General features: G+C 45.3%; 1 protein-coding gene and 1 non-coding gene across 2 annotated transcripts in view; one reads left to right on the forward strand and one right to left on the reverse strand.

The window, feature by feature from the left end:
- Positions 1 to 15,245, reverse strand: part of TUB (TUB bipartite transcription factor) — a 65,817-nt gene extending 50,572 nt beyond the window's left edge. Inside the window, 3 exon segments of the mRNA XM_055548732.1 lie at positions 14,518 to 14,565; positions 15,089 to 15,201; positions 15,204 to 15,245. Of these exon segments, the coding sequence (XP_055404707.1) occupies positions 14,518 to 14,565; positions 15,089 to 15,201; positions 15,204 to 15,245 (203 nt within the window).
- TRNAE-UUC (transfer RNA glutamic acid (anticodon UUC)) lies at positions 4,578 to 4,650 on the forward strand. Its single transcript has one exon. It is a non-coding gene; the product is annotated as a tRNA-Glu (tRNA).
- Positions 15,246 to 16,576: the final 1,331 nt, after the last annotated feature.

Consider the following 16,576-nt stretch of genomic DNA (forward strand, 5'->3'; position numbering starts at 1 on the left):
GGAGTCAGGAACAGATGCAAGGCAGTGCCTCAAAAGAAGACCAGCCACAAGAGTGGCTGGACTGAAGGTGCAGTCCAGCGTTGGAAAGACACTTACAAAGTGGGGAGTTTTGAGTATTTCTCACCTTTTTTTAAAAACATAATTTAACTTTACATTTATGTTATTTAAGTTTCAGTAACAGCTATATTCAGAGAAGGCAATGGCACCCCACTCCAGTACTCTTGCCTGGAAAATCCCACGGACGGAGGAGCCTGGTGGGCTGCAGTCCATGGGGTCGCAAAGAGTCGGACACGACTGAGCGACTTTCCTTTCACTTTTCACTTTCATGCATTGGAGAAGGAAATGGCAACCCACTCCAGTGTTCTTGCCTGGAGAATCCCAGGGACGGGGGAGCCTGGTGGGCTGCCGTCTATGGGGTCGCACAGAGTCGGACACAACTGAAGTGACTTAGCAACAACAGCTATATTTAGCAGCTGGCTTACAAAACTTTTTCTTTATTGCACAATTCATCCTCATGGGGTGTGGGAGCCAGCTCCAGGACAATAACCCTAAGGGACTGAACACGACCGGCCATAACCCACCAGCACCAGGCCACCAGAGGGGCCAGTCTCCCCTCAACCCTCAAGAGTCTGGGTTGTGAGCTGCTAGGCATAGGGCCATGCTTATTTCCCTACATGAGCTTCAGGTTCCTCAACTTGGAGAAGGAAGACCACGGCCACCAACGCCTGTCCCTTCTTCACACACTCTCCGCATTCTCACATGCTAGTTCATTTTCGTTACTCCTCTGACACACACTAATGGACACACCATGCATGCAATTTGGATCCACATGTGGCCCTCCCCCTCCCAAGCCACATATACTAACATGCCAGCTCTTCCGGCACAGTCAGGCTCACACGTGTACAGCTGCCTCCCACACGCCACCTCGGACACTCCACAAACATACTTTGCCTCCAGCTCTATTTCACACTATCCATACACCCAACTGTCACACACAATACCCACACACGCATATGTACTTGAAATTCCTTCATGTACTTCATACGTGCATACCCTCCAACAAAGACCTGTCAGCCTCCCATTCAAGGCATTTCACAATCAATGGATACCATACCAGCTCATCACATACCTCCACCGTTCCAGACACACCACACACACTTCCTTCCCCACTGCACACACACACACACCATGCACGCATGTACACCATCACCTGCCTCATCTCTTTCCATGATCACTTAGCACAGGCACTTACACCGGCCACCCCACACCCAGAGCTCATACTTCAGGCATCCTCGTATCACCCCGACATTCCAAGGCAGGAGACTCCCCCCAACCCCTGCCAGAACTCTAAGCCCACCTCCTGGATCAATCATGAGGGTGACCCTGACAGCAAGGGGTGGGAAAGCTGGACGGAGCCTCCCTGGGGTCACAGGTCCATTCCCGGAGGTCAGGCCTCCTTGGGGCACAGGGACGAGGTGGGACAGGGAAGGGATGGACAAGCGCTGCTCGCTCAACAGTTCTGGGTCCTTCAGACCCAGCCTCGGGCACCACGGGTGGCTTTAGCAGCCCACCTCCTTCCTCTCTCCCCAGCACCCCACCTCCCAAATGAAGACACCCTGCCTGCTTCTAGAAGCTCATCCCATGCGTGCCTGGAGAGAGCCTCCCTGGGGCCTGTGGCCCTTGCTCAGGGGCAGTTAGTTCTGGGCTCAGGCTCTCCTAGGCTGGCGGGGAGGTATCAGAAGGCAGGAGGCTCAGGACCCAGGGGGGCAGGAGCAGGCAGCAAGGAGAGCAGGGAAGTAAGGACTCCCAGCTACACCCTCCACAGATGCTCACAGGACTCACAGGCCTCCCCTTCCTGAGTCTTGCCAGACTGAGGCTGTGAAAGAATCACATGCTGGCCTTGGCTGTCCCAACCCTGAGCTCCATCTGAAGGTCAGGCCCTGTCCACTCCTCCTGACCATCACCCTGTGAACTCCTGCACTGTCCTTGCCACCTGGCCCATTATCAATGGAGATGAACCTTGGGGTGAGAGGTCAGTCTCTTCTGTCATCATCCCAGGGTCTGTGTGGCCTGGGTGGGGGTCTCCCTTTGGGCCTTGAGGGAGGAAGAACCAGTGTCCAGCAGATGCCAGCTGGACTCCGGTCCTACGATGGGCAGATGCTAGCACTTCTGCCTAGAGTGTTTCCAGCTCATGCTAAGAGCAGCCTTGGACACCCCTTCTTACAGCACCACCCAGTGTCAATCTAGAGTACGGCACCAGACCTTAGTAGACAATGATGAAGGGTACCTCTCTCTTTAAAAAGTGTTTCCCTCCCTTTCTCTCTCCCTCTCTCATACACACACACACACACACACACACCCACCCACCCTAGACTGGTCCCATCCTAATGTAGTCTGTTCTTTCTAGACTCCACATTCTGGTCCTCCCAGAAGATGAAGCCTCTAGGTTTCCATGGCAACAGTAGTTGGCTCCCTGATTACTGAGTTACAATGAGTCCTTCTCTCCATCTAACTTAGGAGGTTTCTAGGGGACACAGGCTGGGAATCTACTCCTGGGCTCCAGATTCACCTTATGACCAGAGGCAAGACCCTACTCCTCAGGCCTCAGGGTCCCCTGGGCTCAGTGAGGATGAGGCTACACCCGGATCCTTCAGTTCTGACACACTGACTTACATAATTATCTTGCATATCAGAAACATCTAGTTATAAATATAAAACAAGAGATTCTAGCCTCTTCACATATCCAGCAAAACGTCACAAGAAATGTCTCACATATACATGAAAACATAGTAAAATTCTAAAAAAACGCAAGAAATCTCACCTATACAAACACTCCTGATTTAAGGAGAGGAATCCTCTGTTCCTGTCTGGTATTATAATTTTGGTATTCATGTCTACAAATTAATTTATAGGTTTGGTGCCATTCTAATCACAAGTGAAGTGCAATTAAAAAAATTCTACAAATATATCCCAAAATTCACCTGGAAAAAATAAGCCAATTTTCCCAAGATATCCAAGAAAAATTTATAAAAGAATAAGAAGGCACTTGTCATACCAGTTCTCAAACTGTACTAAAACTCTGAAATAACCAAAATAATGGTACTGGCTCGAGAATGACCAAACAGACTAATGCAGTGTGGAAAGAGACCCACGTCTGTAGAGGAAATTGGTTTATGATAAAGATGCCCTTTCAAAAGACTGAAGAAATGTTGCACTATTTGCCAAATGGTTTAGAGATCAACTTGCTATCTGAGGGAAAATAGTGTATCCCTACTTCATATCAGACATAAAAACAAATAACAGATGGATTAAGGTTTATGTAAAAAGGAAAACATTTCTACAAGGAAAAAATATTAGACAATAGTGTTCTAATCATGTGTAGAGAGTAGAGGAGCTGCTCTAAGCAAGTTCCTAAATCCAGAAGCCAAACAGATTGTATAAGGTTTGAAACAGCAGTCTTCTCATATGGCAAGAGACACTGTGACTGAAGCGAGTGCAAAGCTGGTGGACATCCCAAGGGGGTGGCGTGTCATCTATTGTCATATATTGCTGAATGATGCTCTTTCCGGAAGAAATGTCTCACACTGATGTATCAGAGATCGTTAAAGACATTCACTCTTCTGAGCCATTAATTTCGCTTCTCTGAAGCTATTCTAAGAAAGTAATGTAAGGGAGCATGGAAATTTACAATAAGGACATTCATCATTGAGAATTTAGAAACTATTGAAATAACCAAAACAGGAGAGTGATTAAATTTCAGTAAGTCCATTAAAAAAGCTATTCTAGAGACACTAAAAGTTTTAAGTGTTAAATGATATGGGAAGACAGGCTACAAGAAAACTTTAGATGTCAGTCTATACAACTTTGTGAAAAGGATATCTGCACACATGAACATATATAATTGTCTTCTGGATAAATTCAATCTGTATATTTTTTCAGATAATGCCCAGGAAGATTTTTTTCCTGAAGCATCTAAAGAAAACTTAAATCCATTTTTCAATTAACAAACAATTTCTGCATAGCAGCACAAACAAAACCACCTTATTTCTAGAATTCGCTCTGCTGTGTCCACAATTTGACTCTGCAAAGCTTCTACTGTTCCCAGGAGAATGACAGTAACTTATTCTGGGCATTGGCTACGCAAGGCTTCCCTCTCTCAGCCTGAATTTAAGTTTCTCCTTTGTCACAATAGCTTTTCTTTGAAGAATATTAGTGCAAAGTTTATAAAATTGCATCCCCCACTCCCAAAGATACAAATGCTGTCAGAAAAGTAAGTGAAAATTAAGTGGTTGAGAGAAGCACAGGACGAAAGAGCTAAGAGATGGAACAACAGCAAAGCATATATTTTCTTCAAGGTTTGAAAGTCAGACAGCGTTTATTTTTAATTGACAGACTTCACTGAAGGGGAAAACAACATAGTACTTTACTCTGGTTTTTATTTTACTTTATCAGATTTTTCTTTTGTTTTATGGTTTGGGATGTCTATCTTTTTCTGTTTTTCTTTTTAAATGAACTAAGGGTTGCCAGAGGTGAACACAGAGTAAAAGATTAAAAAGAAATACATGAAGGGTGGGAATTCCCTGATGGTCCAGTGGTTAGGACTCAGTGCTTTCATTGCTATGGGCCCAGATTCAACCCCTGGTCAGGGAATTCAGATCCCATAAGCCACATGTTGCAGCCCCCCAAACCAAAAACCATGAAGGAAAAGATGCTCTACTTCAGTATTCACCAAGGAAATGCAAAGGAAAACCCCAATGTCACACACTATGCCCTCACCGGGATGGCTAAAATAAAAGACAGATTTGGTGAGGATGTGGCACAAGCAGAACTCATATACTACTGGCAAAGGTGCATTTGTAGCAGCATTTTGGAAAACTTGGGCAGTATCTGATAGAGCTGAATGTAAAACTCAGGAATTCCACGCCTAGGTACCTACCTCACAGACGTGCAAACACACGTGCGGCAAGAGAAAGGTACAAGAAGTTCATAACAGCACTAGTCACTGTTGCCAAACGCTTTCAACTCCCTAAATGCCATCAGCATTAAAATGGACACATAGACCGTGCTACAGTCACGCAAATACTATACAGAAGCAATAAATGAACTACTAGAGAAGGCGATGGCACCCACTCCAGTACTCTTGCCTGGAAAATCCCACAGACGGAGAAGCCTGGTGGGCTGCAGTCCATGGGGTCGCGAAGAGTCGGACATGACTGACTGACTTCCCTTTCACTTTTCACTTTCATGCATTGGAGAAAGAAATGGCAACCCACTCCAGTGTTCTTGCCTGGAGAATCCCAGGGATGGGGGATCCTGGTGGGATGCCGTCTATGGGGTCGCAGAGTCGGACACGACTGAAGTGACTTAGCAAGAAAATACATTCTTAACACAGATGAAGTTCACAAATACAATATCAGCAAAATAAGCCAGACTCAAAGGGGAGATAAGAAATCCATTTATTTAAATATCAATCATAGGCAAAATTATACAGTTCATGGGCTTCTCATGGCAAGAATACAGATGCTGGGAAAAATTGAAGGCAGAAGGAGAAGAGAGCAACAGAGGATGAGATTATTGGATTGCATCACTGATCCAATGGACATGAGTTTGAGCAAACTGCGGGAGATGGTGAGGGACAGGGAGGCCTGGTGTGCTACAGTCCATGGGGTCGCAAGGAGTCAGACACGACTTGACTGACTGAACAACAATAGGCAAAATTAACTAGTAATGTTAGAAGTCGGTTTAACTGCTTTGGGCTTCCCTGGTGGCTCAGCTGGTAAAGAACCCGCCTGCAGTGCAGGGGACCTAGGTTCGATCCCTGGGTTGGGAAGATCCCCTGGAGAAGGGAAAGGCTACCTACTCCAGTATTCTGGCCTGGAGAATTCCATGAACTATATAGTCCATGGGGTCGCAAAGAGTCAGACACAACTGAGCGACTTTCACTGTTAATTACTTTGGAGGGAGAAGTTACCAGAAAGGAGTTCAAAGGGAGTTTCTTGAGTGCTCTTGATGTTTTGTTCCTTGGTCTGGGTTTTGTTAACATAACTGTGTTCAGCTGTGAAAATTCATTATAAGCTGTGTCCCTAATAATTGTGCATTTTTATGTGTACAAATATACACTTTAAAAAAATTTTTAAAAAGAGAAATAAATCAAAATGTTAACAGGAGTTGCCTCTAGGTGTTAGGATTATAGGTAATCTTATGTTTCTTCTTTATATTGTTTTATGTATTCCAAATTTACTACAAGGTTTTCTAATATTATTTTCCAATATATGTTCACACCACATGAGGCCACTGTGTTTCTAAAAGGTAGTGTAAAGTTGGTCTGGGAAAGAGCCCCCACTTCTTTTCCTAAGGAGTATCCATTTCCTCTTTCCTGAGCCTGGGCTAGTGGTTCCCAAATCAGTCTAGGCATCAGAGTCACCTGGGGAGCTGTTTAAAAATTCAGATTCCTGTACCTCCTCCCTGAGGTTCTGATTTAGTTGGTCTAGGATGGGTTCCAATACGGCACCCCCAGCTTCTAAGGGACTAGGACGACGCACCACAATGTCTGAACCGATGAAGTGTCATCTCTCCCTACTGGACAGGGGCTGGGAGGAACTGCCTTGGATAGTGCTGTGAAGTGGGGACCAAGCCCTGGGATTTGGGAGTTTCCTGGAAGAGCGAGAGCTTGGAAAGCCCAAGGCAACCCCTGCTTCAGCCAGGCTGGAGAGGGGAGTACAGCAAAGGCCTTAAGAGCACAGATACGGCGTCAAATAGACAGGGGCTCAAATCCGGCTTTGTGATAAGCTCTGTGACCTTGGGCTTGACCTTTCTGAGCCTTAGTTATATCACAGGGATTCTAACACCAATTTCACTGAATTATGAATATTAAATAAAGCAATTTATATAAAGCCTGGCAGGCTTTATATAAATTTAACACAAAGCCTGGCAGGCAGTAAGATCATGATGTTAATAGTGATGATATATACTATATGTGAGCATTACTTAACACTTAATACTTACAGAATTATTACATTTAATTGAATATTATATTTAATATTATACATATATAATATAGAGAGACATTAATTAACATTGTGTATGGGTACTCAAAATTATAGAAAGTCTGATGTTCTGATGATTGTTTTAGGAACTATACTTTTACCTATTGTGGTCCCCTTTTGTAGACACTATATATCAAAATATTCATTTGTTCATTCAGTAATGATTAAGGGTACACACCTTTGAAAGCTTGCCTCACTACTTATATGACAACGTGACCTAGACCAATTTATTTAACCACTCTGTGTCCCAGTTTCTTCACCTCATATTGTGAATGACAACAGTACTTACCTCATAGGGTAGTTGCAACTTTTTATGAGTTAATATATGTAAATGGCTTAGCATTGTATAAGTCCTCAGGAAATTTTGGTTATTATTGTCCAGTCAATGTTTATTGAGTGCTTACTGTGTACATGCACTGCAGGCTGAGGACAGACAGTGAAAAAAACCAGACATAGCCCCTGCCTTCATGGAGCTTGTAATCAAACAGCAGTAAAGTATATAAACCATTTTTAAAATGGATGAGAGAATGGGACATTCTTAGCAGAGTTACACGGCATGGTAGTAAGACCTCATGCAGAACGTGAAAAAGAGTATACCAAAATACTTTATAATCAAACTGTTGAAAGCCAAGGATAAAGAGAAAATCCTAAAAGCAACCAGAAAAATGGATGGGGTGGCAGATACTGCAAACAGGAACAAAGAAAAAAACGGCAGAGGATTTCCTCAATCTGACAAGGAGCATCTTATGAAAACCCAAAACTAACATCATACATAAAAGTAAAAGGCTGAATGCATTCCCAATAGGATCAAAACAAATCTATTCAACACTGTACTGGAGGTTCTAGCCAAGACGAATAGGCAAGAAAATGAAATAAAGGCTCCAGATTAGAAAGGAAGAAGTAAAATGATTTCTATTTATAGATGACATGACTTTGTATAAAGAAAATCTAAGGGATCTACTAAAAACCATTAGAACTAATAAACAAGTTCAGCAAGTTTGCAGGATATAAGACCAATATACAAAATTTGTAACATTTCTATACACTTACAGTGAATAATACAGTGAATACAGTGAAAAATGAAATTAAGAATAACTCAATTTACAAAAGCATCAAAAAAATACTTAAGAATGAATTTTTTAAAAACAAGTATAGATTGTTCATTAAAAACCACAAACTTCTTTCAAAGAAATTAAAGAAGACCTAAATAAACTAAAAGATATCCTGTGTTTATGGATCAGAAGATTCAATGTTGTTAAGATAGCAATACTCCTCAAATTGACCTACAAATTCAACACAATCCCCAATCAAAATACCAGCTGGTTTCTTTTCAGAAATTAACAAGCTGGTCCTAAAGTTCATACAGAAATTCAAGGGACCCAGCACAGAGCCAAAACAATTTTGAAAAAAGACAAATTTGGAGAGCTCATACTTCCTAATTTCAAAACTTACTATGAAACCACAGTAATCGAGACTGTATAAGGTCAGACTCATAAATCAACACAGTAGAACTGAGAGTCCAGAAATAAACTCACCTTTACAGTCAGTTGATTTTTGGCAAGGATGCCAAGACTGCTCAATAGGAGAAAAATTAGTTTTTTTCAGCACATGATACTGGGAAAAACTAAATATCCAAAATGAGAAAAACCTGGGATTCCTCTACCACACACTATATACAAAAACTAACTCAAAATTAATGAAAGACCTTAGTCTAAGAGCTAAAACTATAAAATTCTCAGAGGAAAACATAAATCTTTGTGACTTTATATTAAGCGATTAGATATGACGCCAAAAGCACAAGCAACAACAACAACAACAGATAAATTAGACTTTATCAAAATTCAAAACTTTTGTGTTGTAAAGGATACCATTAATAAAGTGAAAAGCAACCTGAAGAATGACATAAAATATCTGCAAATCATTATCTGATTAAGGATTTTCATCTAAAATGCAAAAAGAACGTTTACAACTCATTAACAAGACAAATACTCCATTTAAAAATGAGCAAAGGATTTGAATAGACATTTTTCCAAGGAAGACACACAAATGGCCTATGGGCACATTATCACTCATTATTAGTCATTAGGGAGAGATAAGTCAAAACCACAATGAGATACCACTTTAGACTCACTAGGATGATTATTTAGTCAATACCACAGCTAAAACATGTATTGGCAAGAAAGTGGAGAAACTAGATCTCTTATACATACACGGCTGGTGGGAATGTGAATTGGTCCAGCCACTTTGGAAAATAGCCTGGCAGTTGCTCAAAAGGTGGAACATACAGTCTTCCAGAAGTTCTACTTCTAGGCATGCACCCAAGAGAAATGAAGCATGTCTGCAAATATTCACAGCAGCATCATTCATAATAGCTAAAAAGTGGAAAAGTGTGAATGTCCATCAACCAATGAATGGATAAACAAATGTGGTAAATCCAGATAACGGAATAGCATTTGGCAATGAAAAGAAATGCAGTATTGAGACATGATACAACACGGATGAACCTTGAACACATTGTGATATGTTTGAAAGAAGCCAGTCACAAAAGGCCACTTATGATTCCACTTATATGAAATATCCACAATAGGCAAATCTACAGAGACAGAAGGTAAATCAGCAGTTTTGCAAGGCTAGGGGAAAGGCTAGTTGTGCAAGGCTAGTTGGGTGTGGCTAGAGGGAAGAGGAATGACTACTAATGGGCATGAGTTTTCTGGGGAGATGGGGTAAACGGAAATGTTCTAAAATTGATTGCAGTGTTGGTTGCACAACTCAAAACACATTGAATTGTACACTATAAACAGGTGAATTATATGGTAGGTAAGTTATATCCCCCAGAAGTTGTTTTTTAAAGATAATTCACTGTTTAAAGCAAAAATAATAAACTGATAGTTGGGTTTATAAGTAAAAGCAAAATGCATGACAACAGCAGCCCAAAAGACAAGAAAGGGGGCCTAAAGTATACTGTAGCAGGTCTCTTATGATATTCAGGAAGTACTGAACATTTTAAGGTAGACTATGACAAAAGAAGGCAATGGCAACCCACTCCAGTACCCTTGCCTAGAAAATCCCATGGACGGAGGAGCCTGGTAGGCTACAGTCCATGGGGTCACAAAGAGTCGGACATGACTGAGCGACTTCACCTCACTTATGACAAGTACAAGGTGTATACTGTAAACTCTAGAGAAAGCTTTCTCCTTTGAAGGAAAGCTACGACAAACCTAGACAGGATATTAAAGGGTGAGATATCACTTTGCCGACAAAGGTCAGTTTAATCAAAGTTAAGCTTTTTCCAGTAGCCACTCAGGTATGTGAGAGTTGGATCATAAAGGAAGGCTGAGCACTGAAGAACTGATGCTTTCAAATTGTGGTGCTGGAGAAGACTCCTGAGAGTCTCTTGGACAGCAAGGAGATCAAACCAGTCAATCCTAAAGGAGATCCACCCTGAATACTCATTGGAATTCATTGGTGCTGAAGTCGAAACTCCAATATTTTGGCCACCTGATGCAAAGAGCCAACTCACTGGAAAAGCCCCTGATGCTGGGAAAGACTGAAGTCAGGAGGAGAAGGGGGAGACAGAGGATGAGATGGTTGGATAGCATCACTGACTCAATGAACATAAGTGTGAGAAACTCCGGGAGACAGAGAAGGACAGGGAGGTCTGGCGTGCTGCAGTCCATGGGGTTGCAAAGAGTCAGACATGACTGAGTGACTGAACAACAACAGAGCAACCACTAAGAAAAACGAACAAAAATGTGTTACAACTAAGAAGCTAAGAATAGAGATAAAATTGAATCATGAGAGACATCCAATCTCAAAGAAAGTAGGAGAAGAAGAAAAAAGAACAAGTGTGACAAATAGAACACTGATAGCAAGATGGTAGATTTAAATTCAACCATATTATGATAACAGTAAACGTAAATGTTCTAAATATTCCAATTAAAAAGTCAAATTTTTCAGATTGGACAAAAATGACACAATGATATAATTCCTAAAAAAAAAACCCACTTTAAAGTCAGAGGGTTAAAAGTAAAAGGATGGAAAATGATACACCATGCAAACACTAATCAACAGAAAGCTGGAGTGACTAGATTAACACCAGACCAATGGAACTTCAGAACAAGTACTGCCATCGATAAAGAAGGACATTTCTTACCGATTAAGGGGTTAAGTTCTTGAGAGGACATAGCAATCTTATATGTTTATGTACCTATAAAGAAAGCTTCAATACACATGAAGCAAAAACTTATAGAACTAAAAAGAAAAAGTAAAATTAAGGAGAAGGTGTGAAAAGCAGCTCTAGTCATCAGTGAGAGATGAGGTTGAAGCCAGGGTAATCCATGAGACCACCAGGAACAAGTTTATGGGAGACAAGAGACCAGGACAGACTCCTGGACCACATCAGCATTTCCAGGATGAACAGAAGAAGAAAATCTCATGAAGAAAACTGAGAAACATTTATCAGGATGGCAGGCGGAAAAGGAGAGTGTGTGGTCATGGAATGTAAGGAAGAGAGCTTCTGCAGGCAGAGCACACTCCATTCTATCAAATGCAGCTGAGAGGTCAACTAGGCATGGAAAGGCTTCAGGGGGATTTACAGCAAGACCCACTGGAGACACAGGATGAGACGCTCCGGTGGTGAAATGGGGGCAGAAGCCAGGTTGTAGCAGATTAATCAGCAGTAGGTGGGGAGGTGGAGATAATAAACACTGACTTTGATTTTAATAGGCTTGGCTGAGAGGGCAGGAGAGAGAAGAGGCTATAAAGTCAAAGTGCTTGTTTCATTTCTTAACTGAGTTACAAATGAAGGAGCCAGGAGAGGAGTGGGGCCAATGAAGATGCGGAGGAGAGAAGGAATAAGCAACAGAGTGGGGAACTTGGATGAAGAGGTAAGGTGGAGGGTCCCCAGATCTCTTGTGGAGAGGCTAACTGGAAGAGGAATACCCATCTCTCAGTGTGATGGGGGCCAGAGGCATGGATAGGCATGGATGCAGGAATGCTGCCCAGAGTAGGGGTTAAACAAATTTCTTCCTGGGGGTGGGGTGGGAGGCAGGCAGAATGGATCCAGGTATATGTATGGCTGAGTCCCTTTGTGTTCACCTGAAACTATCACAACATTGTTAATCAGCTATACGCCAATATGAAATAAAAAGTTTTAAAAAAAGAAATGTCTTCCTGGCAGATTTTCTTTATAAAGAGAGAGCCCATGTTGCCTGCTAGGAATGAGGGGGGAAATTGTGGTGTAGAGGGATTATGTGAGAGCTTAGAAACAGCTGAGGGGGCATTGCAGTGGCCTAGGCCAGAGGACTGGAGCTCAGGTGAGGCTATGGACCGTGAGTTTGGACTAGTGTTCATTCATGAAGGGATTCCCACCTGCCCCCCTTCCTTGTAAGTCAGGACTAAAGAAGGCAGTCAGTTACCATGTTCTAGGGGTGTGTGGGAGACTAAGGGGCCAGGTGGTGACTGATAAACAGCTGAAGCAAGGTCATAGCGTCCAGACTGGATAGGAGCAAGGGTTGATTCAGGGTCAGGAAAAAAACTAGGAGGCAGGAGCCTTAGGTCTCTGTGAACTGATATAGTGCAGCAAAGGGAGACAATGCCTAGGAGGTACAGAGAGATTGAGACTTTGGAGGTGAACAGTTTCATGTGATGATAAGATCCCAGTAATGGGTGACTAAAGTAAAGGTGACAGTCAGTGAGCTGAGGAAAACAAAAGACTCCGAGGCTAGGGTATGGAGGAATGTCCTCGGGGACTTGGAAGCTCCCAGGATGACTGGGAGAACCTGCAATAAAAACGCTGTGACAAGATTCCTTTATTCTGGCTATGTCCTTCCATGGCTAGACCATCAAACTTTATCATCAATTATGACTATTGCCAACTTGCAGAGATATGTCCCCAGAACTCAGCCTTACCACTGAGGCTGCCTGGCTCCCTCGTCCATCTACTCGCCACCCCGCGAACCCATACAGGACTGGCTATTGGGAGCAAAATGTCACGCTTGTTGGCACCATCTTGAATAACACAGCTTTAAAGGGATACTGGCAGAGCCTTTCAACACAGAAGAGCCAGAGTAGCGGCGGTGGGAGGAGGTCCTGGGTAAAGTAGCAAGGCACCCAACCCCAGAAAGAGTCATCCCAGAACCTGGTATGGCCAGGGGTCCCTGCCAGCCAGGCATCACTGTGGATATATAGCCCACAGTAAGCTCAGGGCCTCCATGCACAGGAGGAAAGGTCATAACCAAAGGACCACTCACTCCTAACAGGCCCCTTGACTCCTACACAGTGAAGTGGCTCCCAGGCCTGCACTGCAGAGAAAGTGCCATGAGCAGGGCGCCTGGGTTCAAGTCCTGACTCTGCTGTCAACTTGCAGTGTGACCCTGCCCTGAGGCCTTCGTTTTGCTGTTAATCAAAGGGTGATCTCAGAGGTTCTTGTGTCCTTGACAGTGTATGGGTGGTGGGTGCCAGAGGGGCCTCATCAGCTCACATCACTCAAATTGCATCAGCTGCAGAAGACAAATGAGCTGAAGTCCTCGAGCCTCATTTGCATCATACAGCAGAGTCTGCCCCCTGGGGTTCAATCCTTACACCCCCTCCTCCTCCCCAGAAGCCTCTGAAGTAGGCTCAAGGGATACACCACGTATCCTCCCCTGCCTCCCATCTTTCTCTTCAGGAGATTTTCTTTAGGCTAAAAAGCCAACTTGGTTTTAGGCCATGTGCAGAAAAGAACAGAGGGCCATAGACACATAACCATGTGTCTAGAGCTCCTCTTTGAGGACAGCTCACTAGAGACCTCATCAGAAACCCAGGACCAACATCCCAGAGGGCACAAACCAGAGCCCCAAATGCCCTCCTATGTCTCTGGCCTGGTCCCTGGAAGATCAGATGCGTTCTGCAGGTTCTGGGAACCCTCGGCAGCCACATCGCACCTGGGAAGGGGATCCTACATCTGGTCTCATCTATGAGGCAAGCTCCCTCCTTCATAGGCAGCTCTTCCTGCCTGTCCTCTGGGCCAGGAAATATATCCCAGGGACCCTGCCATCAGTAAGGCACAGAGGAGGCTCTGGTCAGGAGTCCTAGAAAAGACCCATCTCTGGACTATGAAGACAGGCCTTGGGGATGGCAGCCTAGGGCAGGGAGAGTGTGGGTCTGGGAACGCCTGGCCAAGTGACCCAGGACAGGCTGGGGAGTGGAGCCCAGAACTCTAGGCCCTCTCAGCAGCATCACCAGGCTGAAGTTGGGCAAAAGGACCACAGGAAGGGCCAGGAGGAACAAACCAAGCCCACAACAGCCACAGAGAGGGCACACTTCACTTCGGGGTCACACCTCCCTCCGGACTTCATTTCCCACGCACGTAGCCCAGCACATATGGGGTCCATGGCTGCAGAGGTGCCCTCCCCCGCCCACACCCTCCCCGCACAGGCTTCTGTGGGGGGCCTTTCCCCAGCCAGCGCTCCCTCCTCCCCTGCCAGCTCACCGAGCGATCTCCCTTCCTTCCTTCCAGTACTTCCTCCTGGTTGTTCTCCTGAGGACAAAAAGCAGGGGTGACTCCACGGCCTTGTACCTCACCTTGTCATTCCTGCCCCTGGCCTGGCCAGACCGAGCGCTCATCAAGGCCTCCTCCAGGGCCTCAGTCCCAGCTGCTTCCGGTGGGATTAAGTGGGATCAGCTGGAGGGACTTCCAGCAGGTGCCGGCTCTGTGGGGCCCAGGACAGCAGGCAGGCAGCTCAGAAGGAGGGCGATAATGACCAAAGCCAGGGGAATGGAGCACAGGGGGCCGGGTGGAGGCAGAGAGTAGGAGCATGGAGCAGCCAGGAGCAAGGGCCTCACTCCTGTGGTGGAGGATTCCCCTGAGATTTGGGTGAGCAGAGGTGCAAAGGTCCCCATTGACCTGTCCAGAGCCTGAGATTTTGGGAGGGAAGAGCCATGGGACCCCGTGTGGTGGGGGAAGGGAGGGCCTTGGGACTGCAAAGGGAGGAAGTCATGGCGGGTGCCGTGGACACAGGGTTGGGGTCCATGGGCTAAAGGAGAGGGTGTTGAGAGCTTACCGATCTCTTCGGTGGCCCCGTTTCAGGGGCCCAGGTTTCTTGTGTTGCTTTGAATGCTGAGATCCCATGGGCCGGGGAGTGCCTCCTGGGAACAAAATCCCTGTCTTGGCAAAAGGGTGCAAACCCAAAGAGAAAGCAAAGAGGTCCTTGTCCCCATGGCTGCCAGAGGGTGGGGTGAGTTTGAGGTCTGGTCCTGTCCAGGCTGCACAGAAAGCCCGTTGCAATGCTTTATCTCACCAGCTCAATACTGAAGCTAGCGCCAGTCACCTGGCTGTCTTTCTCCATCACCGTGGCAACAGTCAGGCTAACAGCTGCCATCACTGATTCATTAGGATATGGAAACCCTCTCTGCTGGTCACAGTCTCCCTCCCAAACCCTTCAGAGCAGACTGCATCCTCAAGTTCTCCGTAGCCGTGCCACTGAGGGACATGCAAGTGTTTGTTTCCATGACAACACAGAGACCATGTATCCCTACATTTGTGGTTACTATGGCAACCCTGGCAGATCCAGGTACATTAAGGACAAAGACCTCATCTGGGGGAACCACAGTCAGACACATGCACTGATGTCCTCTCTGTGGTCAGCCCTGGCCTAGGGGTCAGTGGCAGGCCCTGTGCTGAGGGACACCCACAGTGTGCCTTTGAAGAACTGATGGGGGATCTAGGTTTCCTAGTCTGTGTCCTCAGCCTCTTGTCCTCTCACCCCACCTAGAGTGTACAGAGTGATCTTATCCCCTCACAGGGCTTCAAGCCCCACAGCCCTGCCATAGAGAAAATCCATGCCTGCATCATGGGTTCACCTCCTCCTAAGCTCCAGACCCTTTCATCTACTTGCTCTCTGGACACATCCCCCTGGATGTCCTGTAAAACCTCACACTGAGGTACACAGCTTGGGACTTCCTGTGGCTCTGAGCACTTGTTCTATATATTCTATCTCTGTGAGCGACACATCCAGCCCCCCAGGTGCTGTTGTCGCTTCCTCTTTTCCCTGTCCACATTCCTCGACCAATGCAGACAACCATCAAGCCCTTCTGAGGTTACTGACCCAGCATCACTCAGCTCCCCATTCCCCCTTGCCTGGACCCCTATCCTCTGTAGGGCCTCCTCGTCTGTTGCCCAGATCTCGGCATCAGGATGGTGTCTGCTTCCAACTTACTTCTCTCAAATCCATCCTCCAACTGGCACCAGAGTGAGCCAAATCTGATCATGCCTCCTGACCCTGCTTAAACCCCTCAGAAGCACCCTGTTCTGCCTCAAGGCAGAATCTAAGCTGATTTCCTCTGCCAGCCCCTCTAACCTCCTCTGCTCCCAGGCTTCTCTTTGCCTCCTGCTCATGTCACCTTCAGCTTGACTTGTTCCCTTTCTTATCCATCCTCAGCCACACTCTTGTAAAAATTATACTCAGATTTTCAATGAGAGCTTAGAATAGTAATTAGGAATAGTGGGGCTTCAACTTCAAATTCCTGAGCAGGAAATGATGCCTAGTTGC

The sequence above is a fragment of the Bubalus kerabau genome, chromosome 15, assembly GCF_029407905.1.
Source record: "Bubalus kerabau isolate K-KA32 ecotype Philippines breed swamp buffalo chromosome 15, PCC_UOA_SB_1v2, whole genome shotgun sequence".
Classification (NCBI taxonomy): domain Eukaryota; kingdom Metazoa; phylum Chordata; class Mammalia; order Artiodactyla; family Bovidae; genus Bubalus; species Bubalus kerabau.